General features: G+C 49.0%; 1 protein-coding gene across 1 annotated transcript in view; it reads left to right on the top strand.

Annotated features, from left to right (window-relative positions):
* Positions 1 to 24,768, top strand: part of PLXNA2 (plexin A2) — a 205,745-nt gene that overhangs the window by 4,972 nt on the left and 176,005 nt on the right. Inside the window, exon 2 of the mRNA XM_019713816.3 lies at positions 20,116 to 21,380. Coding sequence (XP_019569375.3) covers positions 20,193 to 21,380 — 1,188 coding nt within the window. The 5' untranslated portion in view covers positions 20,116 to 20,192. The remainder of the gene's footprint in view (positions 1 to 20,115; positions 21,381 to 24,768) is intronic.

The following is a 24,768-nucleotide window of genomic DNA, read 5'->3' on the forward strand; positions in this document are numbered from 1 at the left end:
AAGAAGAGGTTCCTCTGGGCTGAACTAGCAGGTTATCTCCACTAGAGGGGGCTCTTGAAAGCCAAGCTAGGCCCTAAACAGTGGCTTTTGTGCTTTTTTTTTTAAGAGAAGAAAAAAATAGATGAGATATATTAGAAACTCTCAGCTGTCATTACGCAGAGACCACAACTGGTAGGGTCCTATTGCCAGTGGGACGTTTAGGCTCTGTCTGGTCACGGGGGAGCGGAAAGACGCCTGCAGCATTAAGCAGAAGGTGCCCCAGGGCTGTCGGTGAGCCGCTCAGGGAGAGGCCAGCCCACAGGATGCTTCTGGGGTGGGAGGCAGGGAGGGGGATGCCTTCTCAAGTTAGCAGGCAGTTATGTCGCCTGGCTGGCGGTCCAACAGGCTCTTGCCTTTATCAGCAGAAGTTTTTGGCCCATCCCCAAGGCGTTTTCACATGCCTTCCCTTCTTCCAGCTCCCTAAGTGTGGACTTTCGAAACACTGTCAGGTGGTGGCAAGACTGGTCGTGAGGAGGCTTTTGAAAAAAGACCTTTCAGGAACTGAAGGCATGTCAAGGTTGTATCTCTGATGTAATCTTTGTCTTCATTTTTTTCTGTGGGAGCCTGTCTCTGAATTATAATCCCCCCTTTCATTTCAGCAGAGGACAATATGGAGAGAAAGCAGAGTCCAGAGGCTTTTCTCATGTAAGGAGATAATAACTGTCTAAGAGGGGTATGGAAAATATTGAAGTTTTGAGATGGGCAGAGGGCCAAAAAGTAGCATCTCTTCAGATCTGATACCAACCCTTGATAGTTAATCTTGGCTTCCCTTTGGCTCAAATGTACCTGGGGTCAAGGGGGAAGGGAAAGGAGGAAAGAGAGAAGAAAAAAGAAAAAACAAGATAAATGTATCGTTATGAAAGTTTAATCCTGCTTTCCCTTGGCTAAAATTACTTTTGGTATGAGAGATAAAAGGCAGTCGCGTTGCCCTTGGAAAGTTCAACTTGTCTTTGAGAAGCAAGGGGGAGGGATCCTAGGGCTCAGAGTGAGTAGCCGGTGAGTGACCCTCTCTGGTCTGTGCCCCCCACTCTCCCTCCAACACACACTGTTCTCGCTGAAGCTCTGGGAGAGGAGGACAGAGGTTTCTGACAGAGGCACCTTCAGTGCTTCTGTGCACTGTCTGGGGAATTAAATTCCTAGGCGTTCTCTCTTTGTATTTCAACAGCATCCCTTCCTACCTTAGTTTCTTGTTTGGGGATGGAGGGTTAGAAGAACCAGGGGCAAGTAGGACAGTTGGGCATCCCCTCCAACTTGAATCTTCACATTTGAATTGTCACACCACACTTCTTGCCTTAGCAATGAACCAAATAAGAAGATGCTGAAAGCAGGAATCAGAATCCATTTCAGTTTAAACAAATAGAAATTGATCATTTATGTAGTGCTAGGAATGTAGTAGCACCTAGTACAAAGGTGGAAAAGTAATAAATCCTACCTTCAAGAAATTCACAGTCTCCTCGGGGGAGGGAGAACTTACAAGCCAAGTACCCTACCTAGAACTTTAGTATAGGTTTAGAATGGAGTTCACAGTGCACTGGGGAATCAGCAAGTGAGGTACAGAAGCTATTGGAAGATTTTGCTCTAGTCCAAGGAATGTGCCCTGAGGATGGGCCAGAAACTTCTGTGGCTAGTGAAGAAAGGCCAGGAGAGAGACTCAGTTGCGTGAGAATGTCACAGTTTCCTGTCAAGAATAACTATGTAATGCTCTCTCCTTCCTCGGCCTCTGAAAACTGCCCCTAAGCATTTTTTTTCTCTCTCATTCTGCTCCACGGATTTTAAACTGACAACACTTGGGTTGTTTTCTATTAGTCAACATCCTAGAGCAAGATCTCCAGCCCCCCACTCCCAGGGGTTTCACATTGTATTCTATGTAAATTGCATCCCTTTCCGGTCCCCTGGAGCTGGCAGTGTGGTTCATCAGGAAATGTTATTACTCATCTGTATTCAAATCTCAGTGTCCAGAATCCTGCTGTTAAGTCACCCTCTCTTATCTGAATGAACTCATTAAATGGACGAGACTGAGATTTTTTGGATTTTACCCCTACCCCTTAGCTGAGCCAGAGAGCTCACTCCAACAGCCATTTCTGCCGTAGTACTGTTTGCTACCTGGAGAAGGAACCAGCCTCTTAAAGTTTCTGTGCAGAAAAAAGGCAGAACAGGATCAATGGAGGGAGGTTAGGAGGAGGCAGACTTCAACTTTATTTTAAAATGGTCTGTAATCCTGCGATGTGATACAGATGAACAAATGGAAAGCAGTGTTCTTGCACCTTGAGAATCAAGTGTGGGGTGGGGGCGGCCCCTGTACTGGAATGGACAGAACTACGGGACATGCTTGGGTTTTACGAGGCCTTTCAAACCCTTGAAAGTTTGCTTTCAGGAAATATGTGGAGGTGACAGATAGATGAAAGATGATTGATAGATAGATAAATAGATAGACATCTGAAGAGAAGTTTATGTCCCCCCACCCCCACCCCCCAATGTTAAGAACCACTGCACTCTAGTCTCTAGGGCCTTTTCCTACCCTCAGTTTTTGCTTCCTACTCTGGTGGTGGAATGGGGGCTTTGGGTGAGGAACTCTAAACCCCAGAGCTTCTCCATAGCTACAGGGGTAGATGACACACTCTCCGAGTAAACTAGAAAAATCCAGGGCAGACTCAGAATGTCAGGGACACCCCGGGGTTGTCATTACTCTGCAACCATGGCCAAATTGTTGACCCTGTCTGAGCAGAAGGCAGGGCGGAGGGGGCACCTTCCTATAAGGGAGAGAGGCTGGAAGGTTCAGGAGGAGAGGAAGGGGTGGGTGAAACAGCCTGCCCTGCAAATGCAGGAGGGCAGGGCAGACAGAAGTGGCCAGAGGGGATGTTGCTGCTTTGAAGTGCTTTCCTGCTTTATGAAAGCGAAAGGCCTCTCTGGGCTGGATAAATATTACGTTGGCCTCTGACCTCCATCTCCCCTGACTGCTCCCCCAGCTTCCCGTTCTTTCTCCTGAGTAACAAAGACACCCCGAGGGAGCAGAGCCTGTTTTCTGAACTTGGGGATCCTGAGTGGGAGCCCAGTCCAAAGCCAGACAGGAAGACCACACTCCTTCCCTGTCCTCACATAGGAGAGCCCTGTTCTGGGTCAGCAAGCTCTGCCCGGTGGTCCCCTGGTCCACATTAGTGGGTGGTGGTGTTTGCAGGAGCGAGGCGGTTAGGATTTCACAGTCCCCTGACGAGACTGGCCCCCCACCCTCGCTCAGCTGCCTAGACCATCCTGACAAGTCCCTTGACTCTCTGGAATTAAAACCACACCACTAGGGTTTCTGTTAGGCAAACACCCCCCCTGAGGTTTACCCGGAAATTAAGAAAATTCGAGTCTGCCGCCCCACTCTGAGCTGTGAAACCAAGAAACCACACCCTCACCCTGGTACAGGAGGTTTGGGTCCTACTGAGAGGGCAGAACAGATGGTCAGGAAGAGTGTGGTGTCAGAATAGGGTCCTGACACAGGAGAACAAGAGGGCCTCCTTTCACACCTGAGCTCTTCTTCTTCCTAAAAGATTTCTCACCTGTCCACCCAGTGCTCAGCCTCCATTTGCTCCCTGGTCCCAGGAGGGGGACAAATGGCGCCACAAGACACCTGGGAGACCTGCGTCCTGCCCCTTCCCCAGCACCTCAGTTGCTTCATTTGCACAGTGGGAATGAATGTTTTTCAGGACTCCCCAAGTGCTCTCGCTTGCCTTTGTTCCTGGAGCCAGGCATGGCAAGATGGTTAGAGGATCTGGAAAAATGACAGTTTTTGCAAACGTGCAAAACTATTCTAAAATTTAGAGCAGGAATAAAGCCAAGCTAGGGATATTTTTCTTCTCTCTCTCTGAATTTGTTTGGAACTTTCTGAGAAAAACAGGATTTTATTTAAAGAAGAGCTGTGTGCTAAAGGTTTATATATAAAACTACATGAAGGTTGAGGACGCAGTGGAGACTGGAAACAGAGGGACGCCAGTGGTGATCTGGCAATGGGGCCCTGTGCTTGGCTCAAGGTTAGCATTTAACCAGTGGGGCTGGGATTGGAATTCTGAGTTTGCTACCCTTGTGGTTTTGGTGCCTTCAGGTTTCAGAGTAGAGATGAATGATACTGTCACAGAACTGGTAAAGTGGCATTTTTCTGGGAGTTAGCCTCCTGTGGCAGGGAAAGGGGCAGATTTCATGGGCCTCTGCCTGCCTGCCTGCAATGGGCTTACATCTCAGTGCACATGGGGCTCCTAGGAGCATGGATATGGATGGGGCAGACACAGAATGAAAGCGGAAGCTCGGTCCCAGAGCCCAGGCTGGGTCCCGAGGCTAAGGGATTAGATCCTCAGCCAATGCAGAACATAGCAGGCAGTCTGGGGAGACATTTCAGCTGTCTTCTCCTAACCCAAGAAGCTCCTCCATGGCCCTCCCAGCTGAAGCACAAGAGCTTTATCTCTTGTTGGAAGTACAGAGTGTGGGGAGGTGGCTCTCAGAGGAGAGAGTCCCGTGCACTCGAGAGCCAGCTGTGGAAAATGAGTGTGACAAGGGGCCTTCATTTTCTTTTCGGAAATATTCTTAAGAAAGCAGTTTGAATTACAAAGGAAATAGGTGTTCTATGTCCAGTATCTGGGGAAAATGTTTGAGTATTTGACAGTAGCTTTTCGCTAGGCCCACCTAATGTGAAACCCGAGTTCAAACTGGGGGAGGGATTTTCTGGAGTCACACAGCGAGTGGCCAGTCATTGCTCTCATTTGGAGGACGTTGGTTTGCTCCAGCCTTGGCGAGCACGCCCTCTTGATCTGACCATTGAGCCACCTCCTCTTCCTCTTCCCAGTCTCTCCTTCCCTGACCTTGTGCCCAGAGACATGTCCTGGGTTGGAGCAGTGAGCAGTGCTCTCCCCCAAAGCTGACCGATCCCTTTCTCTGCCTGTCTGTGGCCATTAGGACACACGGACTGCCGCTCTATGGCAAGGGGCAGTGTGGTGTGAGAAGCCCCCTCCCCCTATTAAATAGCTTCAACCAGCTTCCCTCCATCCACAAGGAGCCTCGCTGCTTGCACAGTGAATGATTCTGGCAAAGCCAAGCCTCCCCGCCCGCCCTGAGAGGCACTGTGGGCACTGTTTGTGTTTCTGTCTCTATAGACTCAGCATTCACAACTTGAAGTGGGTGAGACAATGACCCCGGCAGCTGCCGGCAGACTGCTGGCTGGGAGGCTGCCGGGGAGTGTCGGGCCACCAGGGTTTGCCTACCATGCACCTGGGAGCGTTCTCAGGCAGCCATGACCGACCCACAGGGAATGAGGGGGGAATTGGGATCCAGAGGACTGATTGGCTTCTGCCCACATTTCCCAGCTTCCTCGGCCAAACTTGCCACCAGCTGTGTTATCCCTGGGGGCCTGGGGGAAAGAGGAGGATTCTGGCTCCTGAGGAAGTGGCCATTTCTCCCTGAAGACAGGAAAAGACCGAACACTTGTCCAGGTAGAGAAAAACAGGAAGCTTCCACGAGGAGGCTGCCCAGGTAGAAGAAAGGCACAGTACTTGCAAGGAGATTGAACATCATTGTATGTGACTGAACAAATGTTTATTGAATATATTCTATGTGCCGAGTATCATGGGAGGGAGGCAAGTCACTCTGCTGGCTCTTGAGCTTACAATACGCCTTGGGAGGAAGGGCATGCACACAAATAATTGTGACACAAGTTAAATGTAAGTATTGCAAGACAGAAGAGAGAGATTAACCAGGTCCATCCAGCCATAGAGAGGGCCATCCAGGGAAGGAATGAGCTGCACATAATTTGGGAATTCAAGCAGAGGTTGGAAGATGTCCACCGGGTCTCAAGAAGGGCTTCTGTGTGGAGCAGAAAGGTTTAATAAGGGATGGCTGAGATCCCTGCCCACTTCCAAATCTTCTAAACTTGAGTCTCCCTGTTTGCTGCTCAGTAAATTCAATGGAGGAAAAGCTGAGAAGTGAAGTGAAATGAAGTGTCAGGTCCGCAGCTCCTGGCCTTAATTCCTTAGTAAATAGAGCTGGTTCTCACACTTTCACCCCCCACTCCAGATTCCCCTCAGTGCAGGGTGCCAGGAAGCCTAGGCTGGGGTAAGCCCCCATTTCCCCAGGAGCCAGAATGCTCCTCAACATGTTGAAATGATACTCCCTCTACAAGCAGGGGCACACCCCTCTGAACTGAGACTTGGTCAGCTCTCTTCACCGCTCTAACTTCTAATCATTGTCATAAACGGGTGGAAGCAGCTGCTCACTCCAGTCTATTATCAGCTTGGTTGGAGACAGAGAAATTTAAATGACAGTAAGATGCTTAGCAAAGAAACGAAAGTCGGTGTTAAAAATAAAGAAAACAAGACAGCTTGTTTCATCGAAATAGAAGGGTTATTAAACAGCCCTGAATTAATCAGTGATCTGTCAGGGTTGGAAATTGAAGAGCAGCATGGCCAGAGTAGCTGGGAGAAGCGTGGCGAGGGAAAGGTGGCAGCAGGTAGGAGCTGCTTGTGTTCTGGGGCTGGCTGCAGAGACTGTGGAAGAGTCATGGTCTTCAGAGGGCCAGTGGGCAGCTAGTTGTCTACCCTACACATATAAGCAGGTTAGGTAGGGAGGGGACTTTGACACCCCAGCCTCTCCCTGCAAAAGCCTTCTTCTGGACCCTTTCCATCTGCTACCACCTGCGCCACCGCTGGGGCCAACGTCAGTCCTCAGCCCCTCCCCTGCCCTCCTTCCCACCAGCCAGGGCTGGACGGGAGCCAGATGGTGTTCGGTGGATGGCCAGAAGCTCCCAGCCCCAGGCCTTACCTTCTTTCACAGGGGGTCCCCAAGAACTCAACCGAGTTGAGCTCCTTATACCCCACCCCCATTCCGAAAGAGTGGTAACAGTATATCCCTGAGCACGGCCAGCATCTCGCCTACCTGGAGGCAGAGAGTGATCACTGGAGTAAGTGAGCTCTCCTTGCAGGTGTCACGTCCTGGCACCTACAACTCCAGGCCGCAGAGAAGCAGGGTGACAAGTTTAACTCCAGAAGCTTCCACATCTGGTACCTTCACCAAAATATTTCACATCAAATATACCTGCATTTTTCACCCATAAAATGGTGATGCTGATGCTATTTTCTCCCTCACAGGCTTGCAGAGAGGGGTACGTGAATGGGGTAGTGTGGGAGAAATTCTTAGTAAACTGTAAAATCACTGCACAAATGCTAGTTTCTATTACAGTGAGGTCCCTGACCTCAGAACAAACCATCAGAAGAAAAATGTTGCAGAGGGCATAGAATGGGTCTGGGAGGAAGGGAGACTTGCTCCCCGACCTTGGCAGGGCTGGGGGAGGGGGCCAACACATCTGCGAGCACGTGAGCACCCATTTCACTGGGGTGTGCGACATGCTGGATCTTGAATCAATCATTCCAGGAGCATTTTCTTTGCTCTTTGACCTCAGCATTCTTTCTCCTCAGCCCTCCCTCCCTCCTGAGTCCCTCCTGGCTGTTTACCCTTTTCCAGACTCCTCTCTCACACCCCATTCATCATGGGGGCCAGATTCTCATTCAGGGAGTTCTTTTCATCTCACTGCCCCAGGTCCCCCCATGCTGCACTGGCCTGACTGCCTTCGCCTGGCTTTCCCTCCAGCACATTCTTCTTCCTTTGTCATCCACTCCGATAATTGCTCCCTTCACTTTCCCTAGCAGTGGGGCTGGGGTCCCCAACTGATAGGGCCTCAAGGGCCTGAAAAGTCTCTTCTCCCCTGCAGTCTCACCCAGGGGCTGATGCCACGCCAGGAGTTGAGGGTCTCCTGGCCAAGTGCACATGCATCTTGGCACAGAAAAGCGCCTTAAGTGGACAGACCTCTGCCAAGAATGCCAGCCACCCCACAGTTTCCACACGTCCTTTTTATCCAGCTCCACAGCACTTTCCCTACCCACATGTGTGACTGTGAGCTCTCCTGTTACTTAAGAGAGGCTGCCTGACAGCTCAGGATCTTTTCTGCAAGAGCTCAGAGTCTCAGACAAAGAGAAAAATAATAGAAACTGAAGGTGGGAAGGTACAGGGTGGGGACACAGCCTGCTTAAGAAGCTTCCTCATAAAAAGGAGTTACAGCGTTTTATTCAAAGGCTGGATGTTGGTTCAGAAAAGCACCAGAGAGAAGGAGAGGAGGGAGGGAAAGATGAGGGAAAGGAATGGCATTGACATGCTGGCCAAACCCAGTACTGGAAGAGCCGAAAGGAAGTGGAGCTCTAGCTTGCTGTTCTAGCATCTCCTCCCCCTCATACGGGGCAGCTTTGCTCTTCTGTCCTTTCCTCCCTCTTTCCTGCCAAGGATACCAGGATGAATCACCAAGAGCAGCAGAAGTGGCCCTTAAATCACCCTCAAGGCCGTGAGAGAAGCTGAGGGGGTGCGTAATCTGGACAGTGTGGGGCCGAGGGGTCTGGGGAGAATGGCTACTAGAGACCAGCAGCATCCAGTTCCTTCCAAGAAACCAGGGTTTGGGGAGCTGGGTGCTGGGTCACCACACTCTCCTGCACAAGAATCACCCCTCTCCTGGCTGAAACAGCCTTCAGCCTTCATTGCCATCATACAGGGCAGCCATCACTGCCAAGGAGATGATGCCCTGTTCAGCGTTTCTCCAAAAACAGAAATGAGAGTAACTGGTATTTATTCAGAGCTGTAGAGTTTACTAAAACACTTTCATATCCATTGTCTTATTGATTCACACCACAGCCCTGTAAAGTATTCTTTTACAGCTGAGGAAACTGAGGCTCTGAAAGGTTAAATACTATGTTCAAGTTCACCGAACAAGGAAGTGATAGAGCAAGACTTGAACCCAGGTCTGTATCGAACGCCATAGTCTTCTTTCTGCACCCGCTGCCTGGCTACGTGCACTACAGTGAGTCTGGCCTCCTTATGGAAGAGCCCTGTCCTGAAACTTTCCTAGGGACTCTCGCCCCACCCCACTCTGCTCTTGATCACTTCATGTTGTCAACTGACCATTTATTACTATATGCTTTTCATGTGGTCTATGATGTTATACGATCTGTGGCTTTGGAGCTGTCCTTCCAAGACCTCGCCTGCACAAGCCCTGTCTGCGTTTGAGCCCTTTTCAGAGGCAGAGCTGGTATCTTCCCGTTCCTCTTCATCCTCCTCCCCACCTCATCCACGAGCCAATGACATTTGTTCTTCACCGAGTGGGTTTCAAGATGAACAGTTGCCAGGATCCTTCCCAAACGCTTTACTCCCTTCTTCACTGCCGCCAAAAGATCAGTTATTGAGCCAAGTGTGGTAGTTCAAACCACTGTCTTAGGGCAGCTTAGCAGCTGAGTATCCCAGCTCCCCTCCTCTGCGTGCATGGTTCAGACTAAGCACAGACTGAATGTGAGGCCTTGGGCTAGCCCTGCAGGCCGTGCTGAAGAGCAGGAGGTATTGTCCCCGCCCTCCAAGAGCCCTGATACAATGGAGGGATAGGACATAGTCATATAACATAGGAGAGCCAGCACTGCAATGCAGTATGTGCTAAAAACAGCAGTTTCTAATTGACTTTGGAGGAGAAACGTGTGATTGGGGGCGGGGAAGTTCTAGAGGCTTCACGACGTTTGGAAAGACGGACAGGGTTTGGATAGGCAAAGAAGAAAGTGGAGATGGGCATTCGGGGGAGAGGGGACCACAGAGGTGAAACTGAGAAAGGTTTTCTGGGGCTCAACAGTTTGTTGGGAGTGGAGTCACTCGGGGAGAGATGGGAATGACGATGGAAGAGCCATGTTGGAAAGGACTTGAACCAGGGTCCTTAGCAGACAGGCTTTGAGTCTGTCTGGGCAACAGAAGGGGTTTCCACAGGTGGATGTCACACTCTGGCCATGTGCCTGGCAAAGTTAGACAAGGAATCTGAGGCACAAGACATGAAGCAGGCACAGCTACAGCTGAATCTTAGCTTCCAGGGACTTTTATTCAGGTCTGTCTCAGCCAGTAGTCTCTGTAACAGTCGTACATGCACCATTTTCAGGGAGGCAGCACCAGGTTTGCTGGTAAAGAGACCCACTCTTTTGAACTTTGGGGAAACCTGACTTCTAGAAATGAACAGTGTTAAAATATGCACCTTGATCTAGCACTAATGGCCACTTTTCCTGACGAGAGGATGAAGCAACAAGGATGGGGCATACTCCTTGTTTCTAGAGTGCTTCAGTGGGCGGTCCTGGGAGCCACTGGGGGCAGAAAGACAAGAGGGTGTGAAAAGAAAAAGGAAGTGCTCTCACCAGGGGACTTCTGGGGGATATTGAAAATTGTCTTCAAGAGAAGAAAGACGCATACAGCTTCCCAAAAAGTAAGTGGGGTTTGGGGCCAGTCCATTGCCTGAGCGCTGAGATGAACGCCTGGTGTTTTGTTTGAATTACCCCCACCTCATTTTTTCTCCCTTTCCCTCCCACTGCTGTGAATTGGAACTGTGTCATTATTCTTTGAAAACATTACGTGGTTAATGGCAGCATGATATGCCATTATGTGGAGTAACTGTAATTTATTTAACCATTTGCTTGGGCACTTTCTATCCTATGTCCTGCTTGCCTGCTATTTCTGCCTCAGAGTCTCTGGCTCTGCTGAGGATAATAAGGAGGGATGAGAAGGCAGGACGTACATTTCCAGTCTCCCTGGAAGGGTTGTTTGGAATTTCTCTGAAAGGTGACTGCCAGCTAGCGACCCTCCTGCCACAAAACACCCCTGGATTCCACCTTGTCACACATAACTCCACCTACACCAGCTCCACCCCCAGCCCTGTTCCATTACCAAAATGGGAGCCTCAAGTTTTGACCTTTAAAATAAAGTACTTGCCAAATCTAATTTAACATTCTGGTGAGTCTTTCCAGACCAGAGATAAGAGGGTTTGGTTGAAAAATAAATGCTCAATAGCTAAGGCAAGGTGGAACAGTAAGCACGGGCATCAGAAAGCTCTGCTTCCTAGTGGAAGCAGAACTAGTCTAGTTACAGACTAGTTGATACCTAGTCCAGTTATCGACCTTCCTGAGATTCTGTTTTCCATCTGTGAAATGGGGAGAATAATACTCATTTTGCAAGATAATCAAAAAATGTTTCATTGCATATGCACAGAATCTAGTACAGCATGCCGTGTAGCAGGTGGATGATTAATAATAATAGCTGCTCCTCTTTATTATTTTTGTTATAGAAACAAATGGGAGTTGCTCTTACCCTGTTTCCCCGAAAATAAGACCTAGCCAGACAATCAGCTATCATGTGTCTTTTGGAGCAAAAATTAATATAAGACCAGTCTTATTTTACTATAAGACCAAGTCTTTGATATGATATATGATATGATATGATATGATATGATATGATATGATATGATATGATACGATATGATATAATTTTTGCTCCAAAAGACATCTTAGAGCTGATTGTCCGGCTAGGTCTTATTTTCGGGGAAACACAATATTATGCTACTCATTGTCCTTAGGGTATGAAGTCTCCGAACATGAATTTAGACTCGACTTAGCAAAGCTGTATCCCCACTTTTATTCCTTTGCCTGCTTTTGGAAGGAACCTGAGAAATCATTTTCCTGTCCTTGAATTGCTTAATGCCTACCAGAACAGCAACCTCCCTGCTAGGATGGTTTAAGCAGGGTCCACTTAGACTCAGAGGAGAACTGGGGTGACTTTTCTGAGCCCCCATAGTGCCTAGGGCAGGCTCACTCCCAGGGTCTGCTGCTCCTAGCCTCAGAGCCCTGCTAACCCGCAAAAATTCTTTCTACCCCAGGGGTGAGGTGGCCAGGGCAAGGTGGCCTCCTCCCTGGCTGTCCCCAGAGGGGGTTGAAGAGGGCAGAGCCCACATGGGTGGGTGGGGGAAACAGAGTATGCGGGGAGGCAGCTTCTTGAAATTGATTGCTCTTGTACTTTAGTTTATACCATGGGCTTTCTCAGCATTGCCCGGGTAGCGACCTTTAGATAATAAAGGGAATTCTGGGAGATTTCTGACAGGGCCATGACATATGGGGCAGGTCTGCAGGGTCAGGCGTGTATCTCCCTGCTCCTGGCCCCAGGGTAATGAATCGTGTTTTGACTTTGCAAAGCCAGCCCAGACAGTGCCCCCTCCCCTTCGCAACCCCTCAAGTGAGTAAGTGTCTTTGGAACCCTTCATAATTCAGGGAGACAACTCCAAACTTTTACGGCCTGTGAGAGCAGAGGACAAACACTGGATGTTTTGCTAAGGCCCTGGGAGAGCTGATAGGGTTTCCAGGGTTCGATCAGAGCCCCCTGGGAGACCTGGGGGGAAAGCAGCAGAGAATCATCCCTAGTCTGAAAAGGCAGGGCTTCCCGGGACAGACAGGATTGGAGGCAGGTCACTCCCTGGGAGTCACAAAATATCCCATAAGGTTCTTCTTCGGGTGTGACAAGTGACACACTGACTCTTCTGGGCAGGAGCAGAAGAACTGGGTGGAGGGGGACAAAAGGAACCACTCTGCAGGAAAAGCCCAACATTAATCCCCTTGGGGATAAAGCTGGGCGAGACAGCAAGTGGATTCTCTGGGCTGAGGTGTGCTGCCTTCAGTCCTCACAGAGATATTAGAAGATCTACCTCTTCAAGCATGTTGGCCCCGGGATGGCTCATACCCACCCACCCCCTCGATACAAGCATGCGTGCTTGCACATGCAACACCCCTTTTCTCTAAGAGAACAATCCCTGAGCCAAGATGCTAGAGTACATTACTCCTCCCTGCTAGGTTAGTCTGCGAGGGCTGCTTGAACAAAGTACCACAGACTGAGTAGCTTAAATAACAGAAATGTATTGTCTCACAGTTCTGGAGGCTAGAAGTCAAGGTGTCGGCAGGTTGGTTCCTTCTGAGGGCCATGAAGGAAGGATCTGTCCCAGGTCTCTTTCCTTGGCTTGTAGATGCCCTCTTCTCCCTGTGTCTCTTCACATCATCTTCCATCTGTGCCTGTCTATCTCTGTGTCTAAATTTCCTAATGCAACATTCAGTTGCATTAGGGTTTTTCCTAATGACTTCATTTTAAGTTGATTACCTCTTTAAGACCCTATCTCCAAATACAGCCACATTCTGAGGTACTGGGGGTTAGGACTTCAACATATAAATTTTGGGGGACAATTCAATCCATAACACCTGCCATCCTTCCTTTCTTGCCAACATCTAGCCCCTGCACTTCACCCTGTCACCCTGTCTGCCTGCCATGCCATTTGGGAGGTAGAGTCCATGACTGTCATGCACTCACGTGAAATGCAAGGGCCTATTGCCAGACCACAGAGCCACACACAGCTCTGGTCACACAGCCTCTTACTGCCTCACCACCTGGAATATGGGTTCTTCCCTCACTGCTGAGTGGACTGTTAGAAACTTCCTGAGTTTTCTTCGCTTACTCGTTGGTCACTGGAGAGTGGATCTGGTTTATCCACTTGTGTGAAAGGAATTACATAGAAAGACAAGCGGGGGAGCTCTCTTCTCATGATGAGAGAAAGTGACTGGATAGAAATTGTCACCAAAAGTTCTGTTGACACACACTGGGGGCGAAATTGTCACCAAAAGTTCTGTTGACACACACTGGGGGCGGGGGACAGGGGAGCACAGTATCATCTGTTTCACCTTCTCAGGGAAGGATGCCAAGAGGGCATGTAGACAGATGCCTGTTTGTTTTCTTTCTCTGTCTCCCCTCACCTTCCTTCAATCTCGCTCTGGGGCGAGGTGTAGCCACTTAGCTTCACATAACAGCACAGAGTCTGGGGAAAAAATGACATTCGATTAATGAAGCAAATGCAGCTGGTATAGCAGTGACATCTAAATTGTTCCTTTGGTCCCGTTATTTTCTGTAAGAAATTCCCCCTCTCCCCACCCCACCCCCTTTTCCTTTTAAATCATGTGCATAAAATACGCTAATAACAATCTTTGGTGTCTGTGCATGAGTGACAGCTGAAATAAGAAAAAGACTAATCGTACCTCCCGCAGCCCTGTCACATGGAGATTAAATGAGTCTCTCTCCTCCTCCCTGCTCACCACCCCTCTCCCCTACTCTCTCCTCTCTCTCATGGTCTCTTCTCAATGAGAATCATGGGCATTTGAATAATAATATTATAGACACCATCAGGGTGACAGTGGGAAAAAATTCAGCTCAAACCCATGATTATTCCTTCAATCTAATAATTATTTAAATACCAGATAACTCCTTTCACTCTAATTGAGGCCTTTCAGCTGCCAGCATTCCCCAAGGCCTTTGCTTTCGCCCTCTCGCTCACCTTGTGCTACCAACGTGCCTGGACTACCTCTGAGGTCGGTGTTAGACAGTGACGCTTGGAATGTTTGCATGTACGACCGCGCAAATGACATTAAGTTGGCTCCTTCAGGGTCACTCCACCCACAGGGAACACGCTGGGCCCCACAATATCACATTTAGACATTTTATCCTCGTAGACTTTAAGTCATAGAAATCTTATGCCAAAAGGAGCCCTCTGAGGTCATTGGGACCAATCCCCTGCCTCTGGGTAAACTTTTTCCTGGACAGCTGTCAGGAAAATTCACTGTCAGAAATCGTCATAATCTCCTTGGCAGTATGCCCCAGGGATCATCTCTGGATAGGATGCCCCCCCCTCCACTTTAACATCTAACTTTGTCTATAACACCATGGCCCCAAGTCACAACGTAAGTGCCATACTTGTGTGTGACAACTACCTGGGCCTGCCTTGGGCCTGGAGAATGTCAGAGGTCATTCTCCCTAACACAGATGGAAGCCATTCTGAGCGTGCCTTTCTGCCTCCTGGAGTCTGCCTTGCAGACCACCTGTTTGTCCAGGCCCAGAGCCAGGCTCAGTTCTGCCCACCATGGGGCCACCTCCATCAAAACACCTTCTTTCCCAAAACAGGGCAACCTCAAGGCAGAACATAACTGACGCCCAGGACCTTTTCACCTACGACAGAGGAAACACTAGACTTTTTGCAGAGCTCTGATTGCAGCCTGTCCCTGACTCGTTTTGGGTGACCTTGGACAATTCATTTCCTTTCCACGGGTTTTGGTTTCTTCACCTAAATATAAGTCATAGATTGCAGTAATCGTATAGTCTTCATCGTTGGCCCTGAATTGCTGCTTTAAAGGTGCTGCTTATTGGAAAGGAGAGCTGGGGGAGAGGACGAACCTCCCTCCCTCCGCCATGCGGGAGGATGGAGGTGGGGTGAATTCCAAATGCGGCTGCTCACTCCTTCTCTGACTTCATAGCCCTTGTCGCCATGTTTCCTTTTTCTCTGTCACCATCTGGCTCCTTGGGATCCTGGCTGTGTAAGCCACCTAGTAGGTGCAGTGATAACAATAGGTACCTTCTACTGCTGTTATGAAAAATGTCATAGCCAGGATGGTGCTGGTGGCAGTACTGGTGATGACAGCGCAGGTGGTAATGAGGAAGGTGGTGACAGTGCTGACAGAAAGGGACAATGCTGATGGTGGAGCTATAGATGGGCCCAAGGCTGTTAGATCTACTATCATGAACTTTGAATCAATTTGGCAAAATCATATCCTGACTTGAATTCCTCTTCCTACCGGCTCCTTATGCAATAAGGGAGACGTAGTGGAAGCATAGAGGCTTGTGCACCCAGATCTCCTGGAAAAGGCAACAAAGCAGGTCAGCAGGGTGGAGAGAATCCTGCACTGAGCTGAACTGAATGTCATTTCTTCCCTGCTTTGCCACTGAGACTGCAGCAGCTGATCAGGAAGGTATCCATGCCTCCACTGGCTGTCACCAACACCTGCCTCCTGAATCCTGATCAGGGAGGCAGTGTCATCAGGTCCTCCAAATAAAATATTTATTGACACTTGCTTCCCAAAGAGGCAAGCATGGCCTCTGCTTGGCAGCAGGAGCACTCGGAGTAAGATGTCCTGGGAGGCTCCGCCAGTAGGGTGAGCGTCCCAGAGCCACGTGTCCTGGTTGGAGACTTGGGGTCGGGGACAGGGAAACTGGTAGGAGAACAAAGACTAGGCAAGTTTTGGCTCTTGAGAAGGCATGTGACAAAGTGACTTCATGAACTGAGACAGATAGTGGAAAAGTGACAGAAAGAAGATAGCATCATTAAGAGGAAACTCCTGAGGTTGACATTAGAAGAAAATTGGGGTGAGGAGGAAATGCTCTCTGTACAAAATCATAGGCATACGTTCTCTGGCTTCTACCAGAATGAGAATGGACAATCCATTCTAAAGTAAATCATGGAATGGATGGAGATAAAAAGTCGGAAATATTAAATAAATTACTACTACTAAAGATTAATGTATAATGAGCACTTAAAGTGGGCTGGGCATTGTTCTAAGTGCTTTATATGTATTAACCGACTTCATAATAATAATTTTATGAGGCAGAGGCTGGTAGTAATCCGTTTTATGTAGCTAGTGAGATAGTATCACAGAATGCCTAAGGACCTTGACCAAATTGACACAGCTATCAGCTCTGTTTGACTCCAAGCATCTAAGTTCAGAGTTCATGCATTTAACCATTGCACCACACAGCTTCTCACCAGAGATTAAAATGGGGTGTCCATCCCCCTTCTGAGCTCAAGTAGGAGACTTGATGCTTGCCAGCTGGGCCCTGCTTTGCAACAGCTACCTGGTTACATCAGCCTTGACGTGGAAAGACAGAAGCCCTCAACTTGCTCTTGAAGTCAGTTTTCCCTGTGAAACCACACTCCTAACGTAGAGTGTGAACCTTCCCTGCCACCCCTGCACTGCAGGAAACCAGGCTGCCTCTCGACTCCAGTCCTCCAGTTGCTGCTACTCCTAGATGGGTGATTCTTGTGCCCCATGGGATGAGTCCACTTGGCTCATCACCAGGAACAGTCTGACCCAGAATAGACGAGATTGAGGAGTAAGAGAAAAACAGCCCAACTATAGTGGTCTGCTGAGAAGTCCTGGCCTAACCAGCATTACCAGGTAGGATGGAAGGACCTCAGCTGCTCTCTCAATCGCAGATTCTAGAAACTGAAAGAAGCAAGCCTCAAGGTATTATTTCACCTGAAAGAAGAAATCTTACAAACTGGCTAATTTAAATACCCTTTATTTTAAGATCAAGAAATAGGCTCAAAGAGATGCTAGACCAATCTAAAGCCATGCAACTTATGGGTGACACTGGCAGGATTTGAGTCCAGGGGTCCCACGGCCCCCACTCTTCCTCTTGCTCCATGACTTCATGCTTTCTAACCTCCAGGCCAATTTTCCCATTTATAGTTCAACTCTTAGGATCCTGCACCTCCGCCAGCTTCCCTGGAGGCTGCAGAAAGGTTATGCTGGGACTTGTGCAGTAGTATGATAGAGACGGTCGCCTCTTTCCTGTGACACATTGAACCCCTTCTCCAGGTCGGGGAGAGCTGGCCATGAAAGGCCTACCCACAATGCTCATTCCCATGGGAAGAAAGAACATGAGCAAAGAGAGAAATTGGGAGCTTTGGCAGGATTCCTGAAGAGCTGCCTCTTGTGGAGGCTTCAGTGAAAATAACTAGAAGTTGAGCATTCACTGTGTGCCAGCCACCAGGCTAACAGGTGTCCCTGCGTTATCTCATTTACTCTCATGACAACTGAGAGGTAGGTACTGTAATTATCCCCATTCCACCAGTAAGAGAGATGAGACTTGAATTTGTCGCAAATTTGTCCCCAAACTCTGCGTAACAACAAATCCACTCATGATTCAAACTGTGTCTCAGGGGGATGCTGGGAAGGGAGGTGAGACGGTTGATCTTAATCTCACACTGTGCCCTTTGATGTTATCTCTGCTACCAGGACCTCCAGCCACAGGCTAAACATATATGTACATGTATGTTGTGGAGAAGGCAGGAGTGTGCTGTACACAAACTGAGTGCCAGATTATCTCAGAGAGCACTTGTAAAAAGGCAAAACGCTAAGCGCAGCATGGTGACAATTATAACCCTCCGTAGAGCTCCCGGTGGAAAGCACGGCCCCCAACCTGAGGCCAAAGGAGCTTTCTGACTCAGAGACAGGGGCAGGCCTCTTGCAGTTCCGTCTCCAGCTGGGGAATGTGAAATTCTGTTATTTCCTTTCCGCAGCTCCTCTTGAGGAATTCACGTCCTGCTACCGGCCCCAGGACATAGCTAAAAATAAACTCTGGTTTTCAAACTGAAAGCTGTCTGTCGGAGGCTTTGCTCTGTGCGCTTGGGGCCGGAAGGGCTGTGTCGGAGTCCCCTGAGGTCAGCCTGAGCCTCACGCTGCTGTTGCCTTCCTCTTTCCAAGGAAGCCTGGGGCCTCATGAGTCACCCCAGAGCCCCCGGTGGAGCCTGGTTGGAAGACAGCAGTCAGGTGGGGCCTGCCTCTGGCACCATGATGGCTATCAGGCCCAGGAGGCAGAGTTGAGGTGGAGGAAGGAGAGTTTCTAAAGACACAGAGCAAAAATGGTTCAAATTCCCAAGGTGGCATCTGTTCTGATTTTTTTTTATGCTTTTTTTTTAATTTATTGGGGTGACAATTGTTAGTGAAATTACATAGATTTCAGGTGTACAATTCTGTATTACATCATCTATAAATCCCCTTGTGTGTTCACCACCCAGAGTCAGTTCTCCTTCCATCACCATATATTTGATCCCCCTTACCCTCCTCTCCCACCCCCCACCCCCCTGACCCTCTGGGAACCACTGTTCTAATTTTAATCCAGTCCAGCCAGACGGGGGAATGGAAAGAGATGGGACTCCTAAGCCGCCTTGGAGCCAATTCTCCATCCTTGGTCTGGGTGTGTCCACTCGTGCTGCCTCACACACCCAGCGTTCTGTCTGGACTTGTCTGAGAAGGGTGCCGGGCAATCTGTCCATCGGGAGAAAAGGTTTCTCTGCTAGACGGGTCACTGCCTCCTCCTGCTGCCACTGTCCCTCTCCACACTAGTCAGGAGCAGTGCTTGTAGAGTGAAGGGACAGCTCCTCTCTCCCACCCCCCTGCCCAAAAGTCTCCAGAGGTTCACAGCACGAGCCCCACTTTGCCCATCGGAGCAGTTTCCTTGGAAAACAGAAAAGCTTTAGAGCCTGGTGGTCCAGAGGGAGGGGAAGGAGCAAAGGAGTCAGGGCGGGACCCTGACTAGGCTCTGGCAGGGCAGGCTGAGGCCCGGGGGTGACTCCTGGATCCGGAAACAGTCACAAGGCCCCAGCAGCACTGGAATGAGACTGACCCTCAACGTGACTCCCTTTGCTCCTCTCCACATTTTCCAAACCCAGAACTCTTGTCCGTGGGGCTAAAGCAGGACTCAGATGGCCAGTCCCCGTTAACAAAGAGGCTGACGTGTCCTGTGTCCTGCCTGCAGAGAAGCAGAAGTTGAAGTATTGTCCCCAGGACCTGGGAGGCAGTAGCTGGCATCTTCCTGTCCCAAAGAAGAGTGTGTGTGCGGTGGGGGGAGGGGGGGTGCAGTGTCTACTCAACTCCCTGGGGCTGTTCAGGCTTCTGAATGGCACACGTGGGAATCCCAGGCCTATTGGCCACAGCGCATTTTACTTTTCTAACAAATCTTAACAGCTAACATCAGGGGTTCTTCTTTCTAGAGAGGACAAGTCTGAGGGGCAGCGAGAAGCACAGTTTCCCTTGGAGGACAGAGCATGAGAAAGTCAGGAAACAGCCATGTGAGGGACTGGAAGTCTGAAATCAGGAATTTTATTTGTGATATCAGACTCTGGGAGTAGTTGGCCAGGAGAGGACCTCCCTAACAAGCATTTAAAAAAAAAAAAAAAAAAAGGGGAGATTTCCACCCACTGGGAGAGGTCAGACATGACACCTGGGTGGGGAAGACTGGCTTTTAGTCCCAACACGGGAATCGACTGGCTCAGTGAACTTAAACAGTCTTTTAATCTCTCGGAGAGATAAAAACGGTGTCTTAAGAGCACAGAAATAGAGATGCTTTGTAAAGTAAAAGAAAGGATTTTACAGCGTAAAGGCTGGAGACCAAAATAGATAATAGGATTCCCTGAACAACTCAAAGAGGGAGACAGTATGTTAAAAATAGAAAAACCGACATGCAGAAGGAAGAGACTCTCCGAGCTAGCCAGGGCTGGGACCCTGGGTCAAGCCATACGGGTCACTCGTCTCAGGACTTATTTTCCGTCTGACCACCCTGCCTTGTGTTTTCCAGAACCATGTGAGGGCCAACCCAGGAAGGTGGCGTTGAGCGCGCAGAAGATCTGCCTCCTCATCCTCGCCCCTCTCAGCATGGAACAGAGGAGGCACTGGCCACGGGCCACTGAGGTTGATAGCTGGTCTGTGGTCCTGCTCTCAGTGGTCTGGGTGCTGCTGGCACCCCCAGTAACCGGCATGCCTCAGTTCAGCACCTTCCACTCTGAAAACCGTGACTGGACCTTCAACCACTTGACCGTCCACCGAGGGACAGGGGCGGTGTACGTGGGGGCCATCAATCGAGTGTACAAGCTGACGGGCAACCTGACTATCCAAGTGGCTCACAAGACAGGCCCGGAAGAGGACAACAAGTCTTGTTACCCGCCCCTCATCGTGCAGCCCTGCAGCGAGGTGCTCACCCTCACCAACAACGTGAACAAGCTGCTCATCATTGACTATCCCGAGAACCGCCTGCTGGCCTGCGGGAGCCTCTACCAGGGGGTCTGCAAGCTGCTGCGGCTGGATGACCTCTTCATCCTAGTGGAACCGTCCCACAAGAAGGAACATTACCTGTCCAGTGTCAACAAGACAGGGACGATGTATGGGGTGATTGTGCGCTCCGAGGGGCAGGATGGCAAGCTCTTCATTGGCACCGCCGTGGATGGAAAGCAAGATTACTTCCCGACTCTGTCCAGTAGGAAGCTGCCCCGGGACCCTGAGTCTTCAGCCATGCTCGACTACGAGCTACACAGTGACTTTGTCTCTTCCCTCATCAAGATCCCCTCTGACACGCTGGCCCTGGTCTCCCACTTTGATATCTTCTACATTTATGGTTTCGCCAGTGGAGGCTTCGTCTACTTCCTCACCGTCCAACCTGAGACCCCGGAGGGTGTGGCCATCAACTCAGCTGGAGACCTCTTCTACACCTCCCGCATCGTGCGTCTCTGCAAGGACGACCCCAAGTTTCACTCGTATGTGTCCCTGCCCTTCGGCTGCACTCGCGCTGGGGTGGAATACCGTCTCCTGCAGGCTGCTTACCTGGCCAAGCCCGGAGACTCCCTGGCCCAGGCTTTCAATATCAGCAGCCAGGATGACGTGCTCTTTGCCATCTTCTCCAAAGGGCAGAAGCAGTATCACCATCCGCCCGATGACTCTGCACTCTGTGCCTTCCCCATCCGAGCCATCAACTTGCAGATAAAGGAGCGTCTGCAGTCCTGCTACCAGGGCGAAGGCAACCTGGAGCTCAACTGGCTGCTGGGGAAGGACGTCCAGTGCACCAAGGCGGTAAGGAGGGCTCACCCCACTCAACTCCTGATCCGGAGTCCAAGCTCCGGCTGTCCTCCCTGGGCCCCGGTGCACACCCTGCTCCTGGACCACCCGGGCTTGAAATGAGAGAGGTTTGCAGGTTCACCTTACCAGGTGGTGGCCAGTAACCAGAGTCTGACGTGTACCAGACACGCAGAGCATGTTTGCTGATGCAACCATTGAGCCATTCCGAATCCAGTGACCCTTGAACAACACGCATTAGGCGCGATGACAACCAGCACAGTCAAAAATCGGTGCATAACTTTTGACCCCCCCCAAATCTTAATTAATAGCCTACTGTTGACTGGAAGCCTTCTGATAACATAAACAGTCAATTAACATGTATTTTGTACGTTATATGTAGCATATACTGTATTCTTACAAGAAAGTAAGCTAGAGGAAAACAAATGTTATTAAGAAAATCATAAGGAAGAGAAAACATATTTACAGCATTTATTAAAATATATATATATGAGTAAGTATACCTGTGCAGTTCAAATCCATGTTGTTCCAGGGTCAACTGGTTAACTGTGTGTGTGTGTGTGTGCGCGTGTGTGTGTGTGTGTGTGTGTGTGTGTACCTCGAGTGCCTATCACACCAGGCACTGTTGTAGGCACTGTTTGCTTCAACGGTGAACCATACAGCAAAGCTCCCTGCACTCATGGAGCTTTCATTAGTGAGGCAAGACAAATAAATACATGAAACATGGAGTCTGTCAAATGGTGATAACTGCTCTAGGGAAAAATAAAGCAGGAAAAGGGAAGAGGCAGGACCCAACGGGATTGACTCATTGAAAAAGTCGTCTTTGAGCAAAGATTGAGGAAAGGAAGGAAGTGAGCCGTATGAGTATCTGGAGAAAAAATTCCAGAAAGAGGGAGCAGCAAGTGTAAAGAATTCAGAGCATGCCTGGAGTGTGTGAGGAATAGCAAGGAGACCACTGCTGCTGGATCAGCACATGTGGGAGAGAGAGTGGCCGGAGATTTGGCTGGTCAGAGGTCACAGAGACCAGACCATGCCCACGTAGGGCCTTGTGAAGCCAAGTGAAGGGGTTGAGTGGGCAGGGGGATCTGTGTCAGAGGCAAGGAAAGGAAGTTGAGCTCGACCGGTAGATTGAAAACTGGGGAAATATATCAGGTGTCTGGGCACAGGAAGAGCTCAGGATCCAGACTAGAGGACACCAGAGACAAGGAAGTCAGGACTGTCCTTTCAGAGGGTCAAGTTCCTACCATCTAAGTGGTCACCATGATCCACTCCTCCATCAATCCATCCATCCATCCATCCATCCATCCATCCATCCATCCATCCAGCCTTCCTTCCATCCATCCATCCATCCATCCTTCCATCCATTTACACTTCCCTCAATCCATCCATCACACATCCTTCCATCCATTTAAAAAAAGGGGAATTGAAGATATTCCAAGTGCCCAGCACTGTACCAGGCTCTAGGGATACAAACGTAAAAAGACACAATTATCCCTCTCACATATCTCATAAGGAGAAGCAGAGGGAGAGAGCAAGCGCGAGAGAGAGAGAGAAATAGCCAGCAATGTAATAAAATGGCTCGGAGTTTGGGGTGCAGAGCAAAGCCCACAGTTCAAATTCTATCTGTGCTGATTCTTGGCTTCAGAAGCAACTTAACATCCCTCTCTACGTTATCATCTGCTATCATCTGAGAAACGAGAATCATAATGCCTACGTCATGGGATGACCAGATGAAATAATACATGTCAAGACTAGCACCATGCCTAGCATGTTGGGCTTACCATTATTAGTTAACTGTTATGCCATGTGACAAGTGCTAAGATAGATTTCTGTGCAAAGTGCTGTGGACTCTGGATCTGCAGCTTGGGGGAAAATCTGAGACCAAAGGGCCCATATGGCTGCCTTCCAAGGACCCTAAATTGAAGGTGCCTGCCATTGGGACCAAAACCACTTCTTAAAGCAAGAAAACAGATTATTCCTGGTCTATACTTCTGTTCCCACCATCATTTGCTTGGTATGATAGGAGAGTGGTTAAAGTTAAGACAATAGGCTTTGAAGTCCAACAGATTTATATTTAAAAATCAGTTCTACCACTTAAAACTGTGTGACTTTGGACCTGCTCTGAGCTGTAATTTTTTCATCTTTAAATAGAGATAATAGTACCCTCTTTTATGGTTATTATGAAGATCAAATAGAAAATGTGTGTAAAATGCTTAGCACAATACCCGACACATAATAAGCATTCAATAAATGGCAGCTATAATTATTAATATTAGTCATAACAATAAAGAACCAGCTATTTGCTGTTATTTCACTTTTGTAATATTAGGAGGTTGAACTAATTATTTGGCGATAATCTTCAAATCTTTATGGCACTAAAATTCTATAACCTATGGCCCTAACCAGTCAGGAGAAGTGGCGAGGAAATGAAAGGGTTAACCCTCTTGCAGAGTCCTGCCTGGTTGCCCAGAGGGGGCCTTGTCAGGAGGAAACTGCTGATTCCTGCCTGCTCTGAACCAGGGAAGAGGAAGCCTACACCCTTCTCTGGCTCCAGTGGCTCGCAGAGAGACAAGCCTGGGCTAGTGACCAAAGAGCAGCAAAGGCACTGGGAGAGAGGTTACAGCAGGCAGGACCAGGGCCTCAGAGAAAGCGCCCCTCACCATCATCCCCCACCTTTATCCCAGGCTTCCAGCATCACTCTTCTGATGCAGCCTTTACAGCAGTAAGGACGGAGGCTGTAATAGGAGGGGCACGTTATAATCCAAGGAGCCCCAGACTTAGGGACCCAGAAACACTTGGTGGCTTTAGAGGGGGTTAGGATTAATGAGAGAAGCTGTAGTCCCAGGGCTTAATTTTAACATGATCTCTGGACTAACATGGAACTCTCAGATGAAGGGTAGAAGGTCTGTCCCCAGAAAAGGGAGGAGGAAGGGGACTATCATTCATTGAAAAGCAGCTCTGTATTAAAGGCTGTTCTGGGTAATTTAAGTTTTATCTCACTTAACCCTCAAAATGACCCTATGAAACAAGGATTATCATCCCCATTTGACAGATGGAAAAACAAAGTCTCACAAAGACTAAATTGTTTAAATCCACACAACTATTAAGGATAAAGCAAGGATTTGAATTCATTTCAGCCCATGTAACTTTTCCGTCCAAGGTATTTCTGTCTAGTCATGTCCGCTTTAAGGAAAGCCTTATTTCAAGATCTCACCATTTGAGCAAAAGAAAAAGAGCATCAGGTGTTTCGGAATTACGACAACTTAGGAAACAGAGAAATGCCAGCAATCCCAGGGGCTTGGGCTCAGAATAAACCATTTTCCGTATAGTCTAGAGTCTATAGTCAGGAGGGATGTTGAGAAATTCACAATCACCAGCAGATTCT

Source organism: Rhinolophus sinicus, chromosome 11 (genome assembly GCF_057876585.1).
Source record: "Rhinolophus sinicus isolate RSI-liver-muscle chromosome 11, RSI-T2T, whole genome shotgun sequence".
NCBI classification, from domain to species: Eukaryota; Metazoa; Chordata; class Mammalia; order Chiroptera; family Rhinolophidae; genus Rhinolophus; species Rhinolophus sinicus.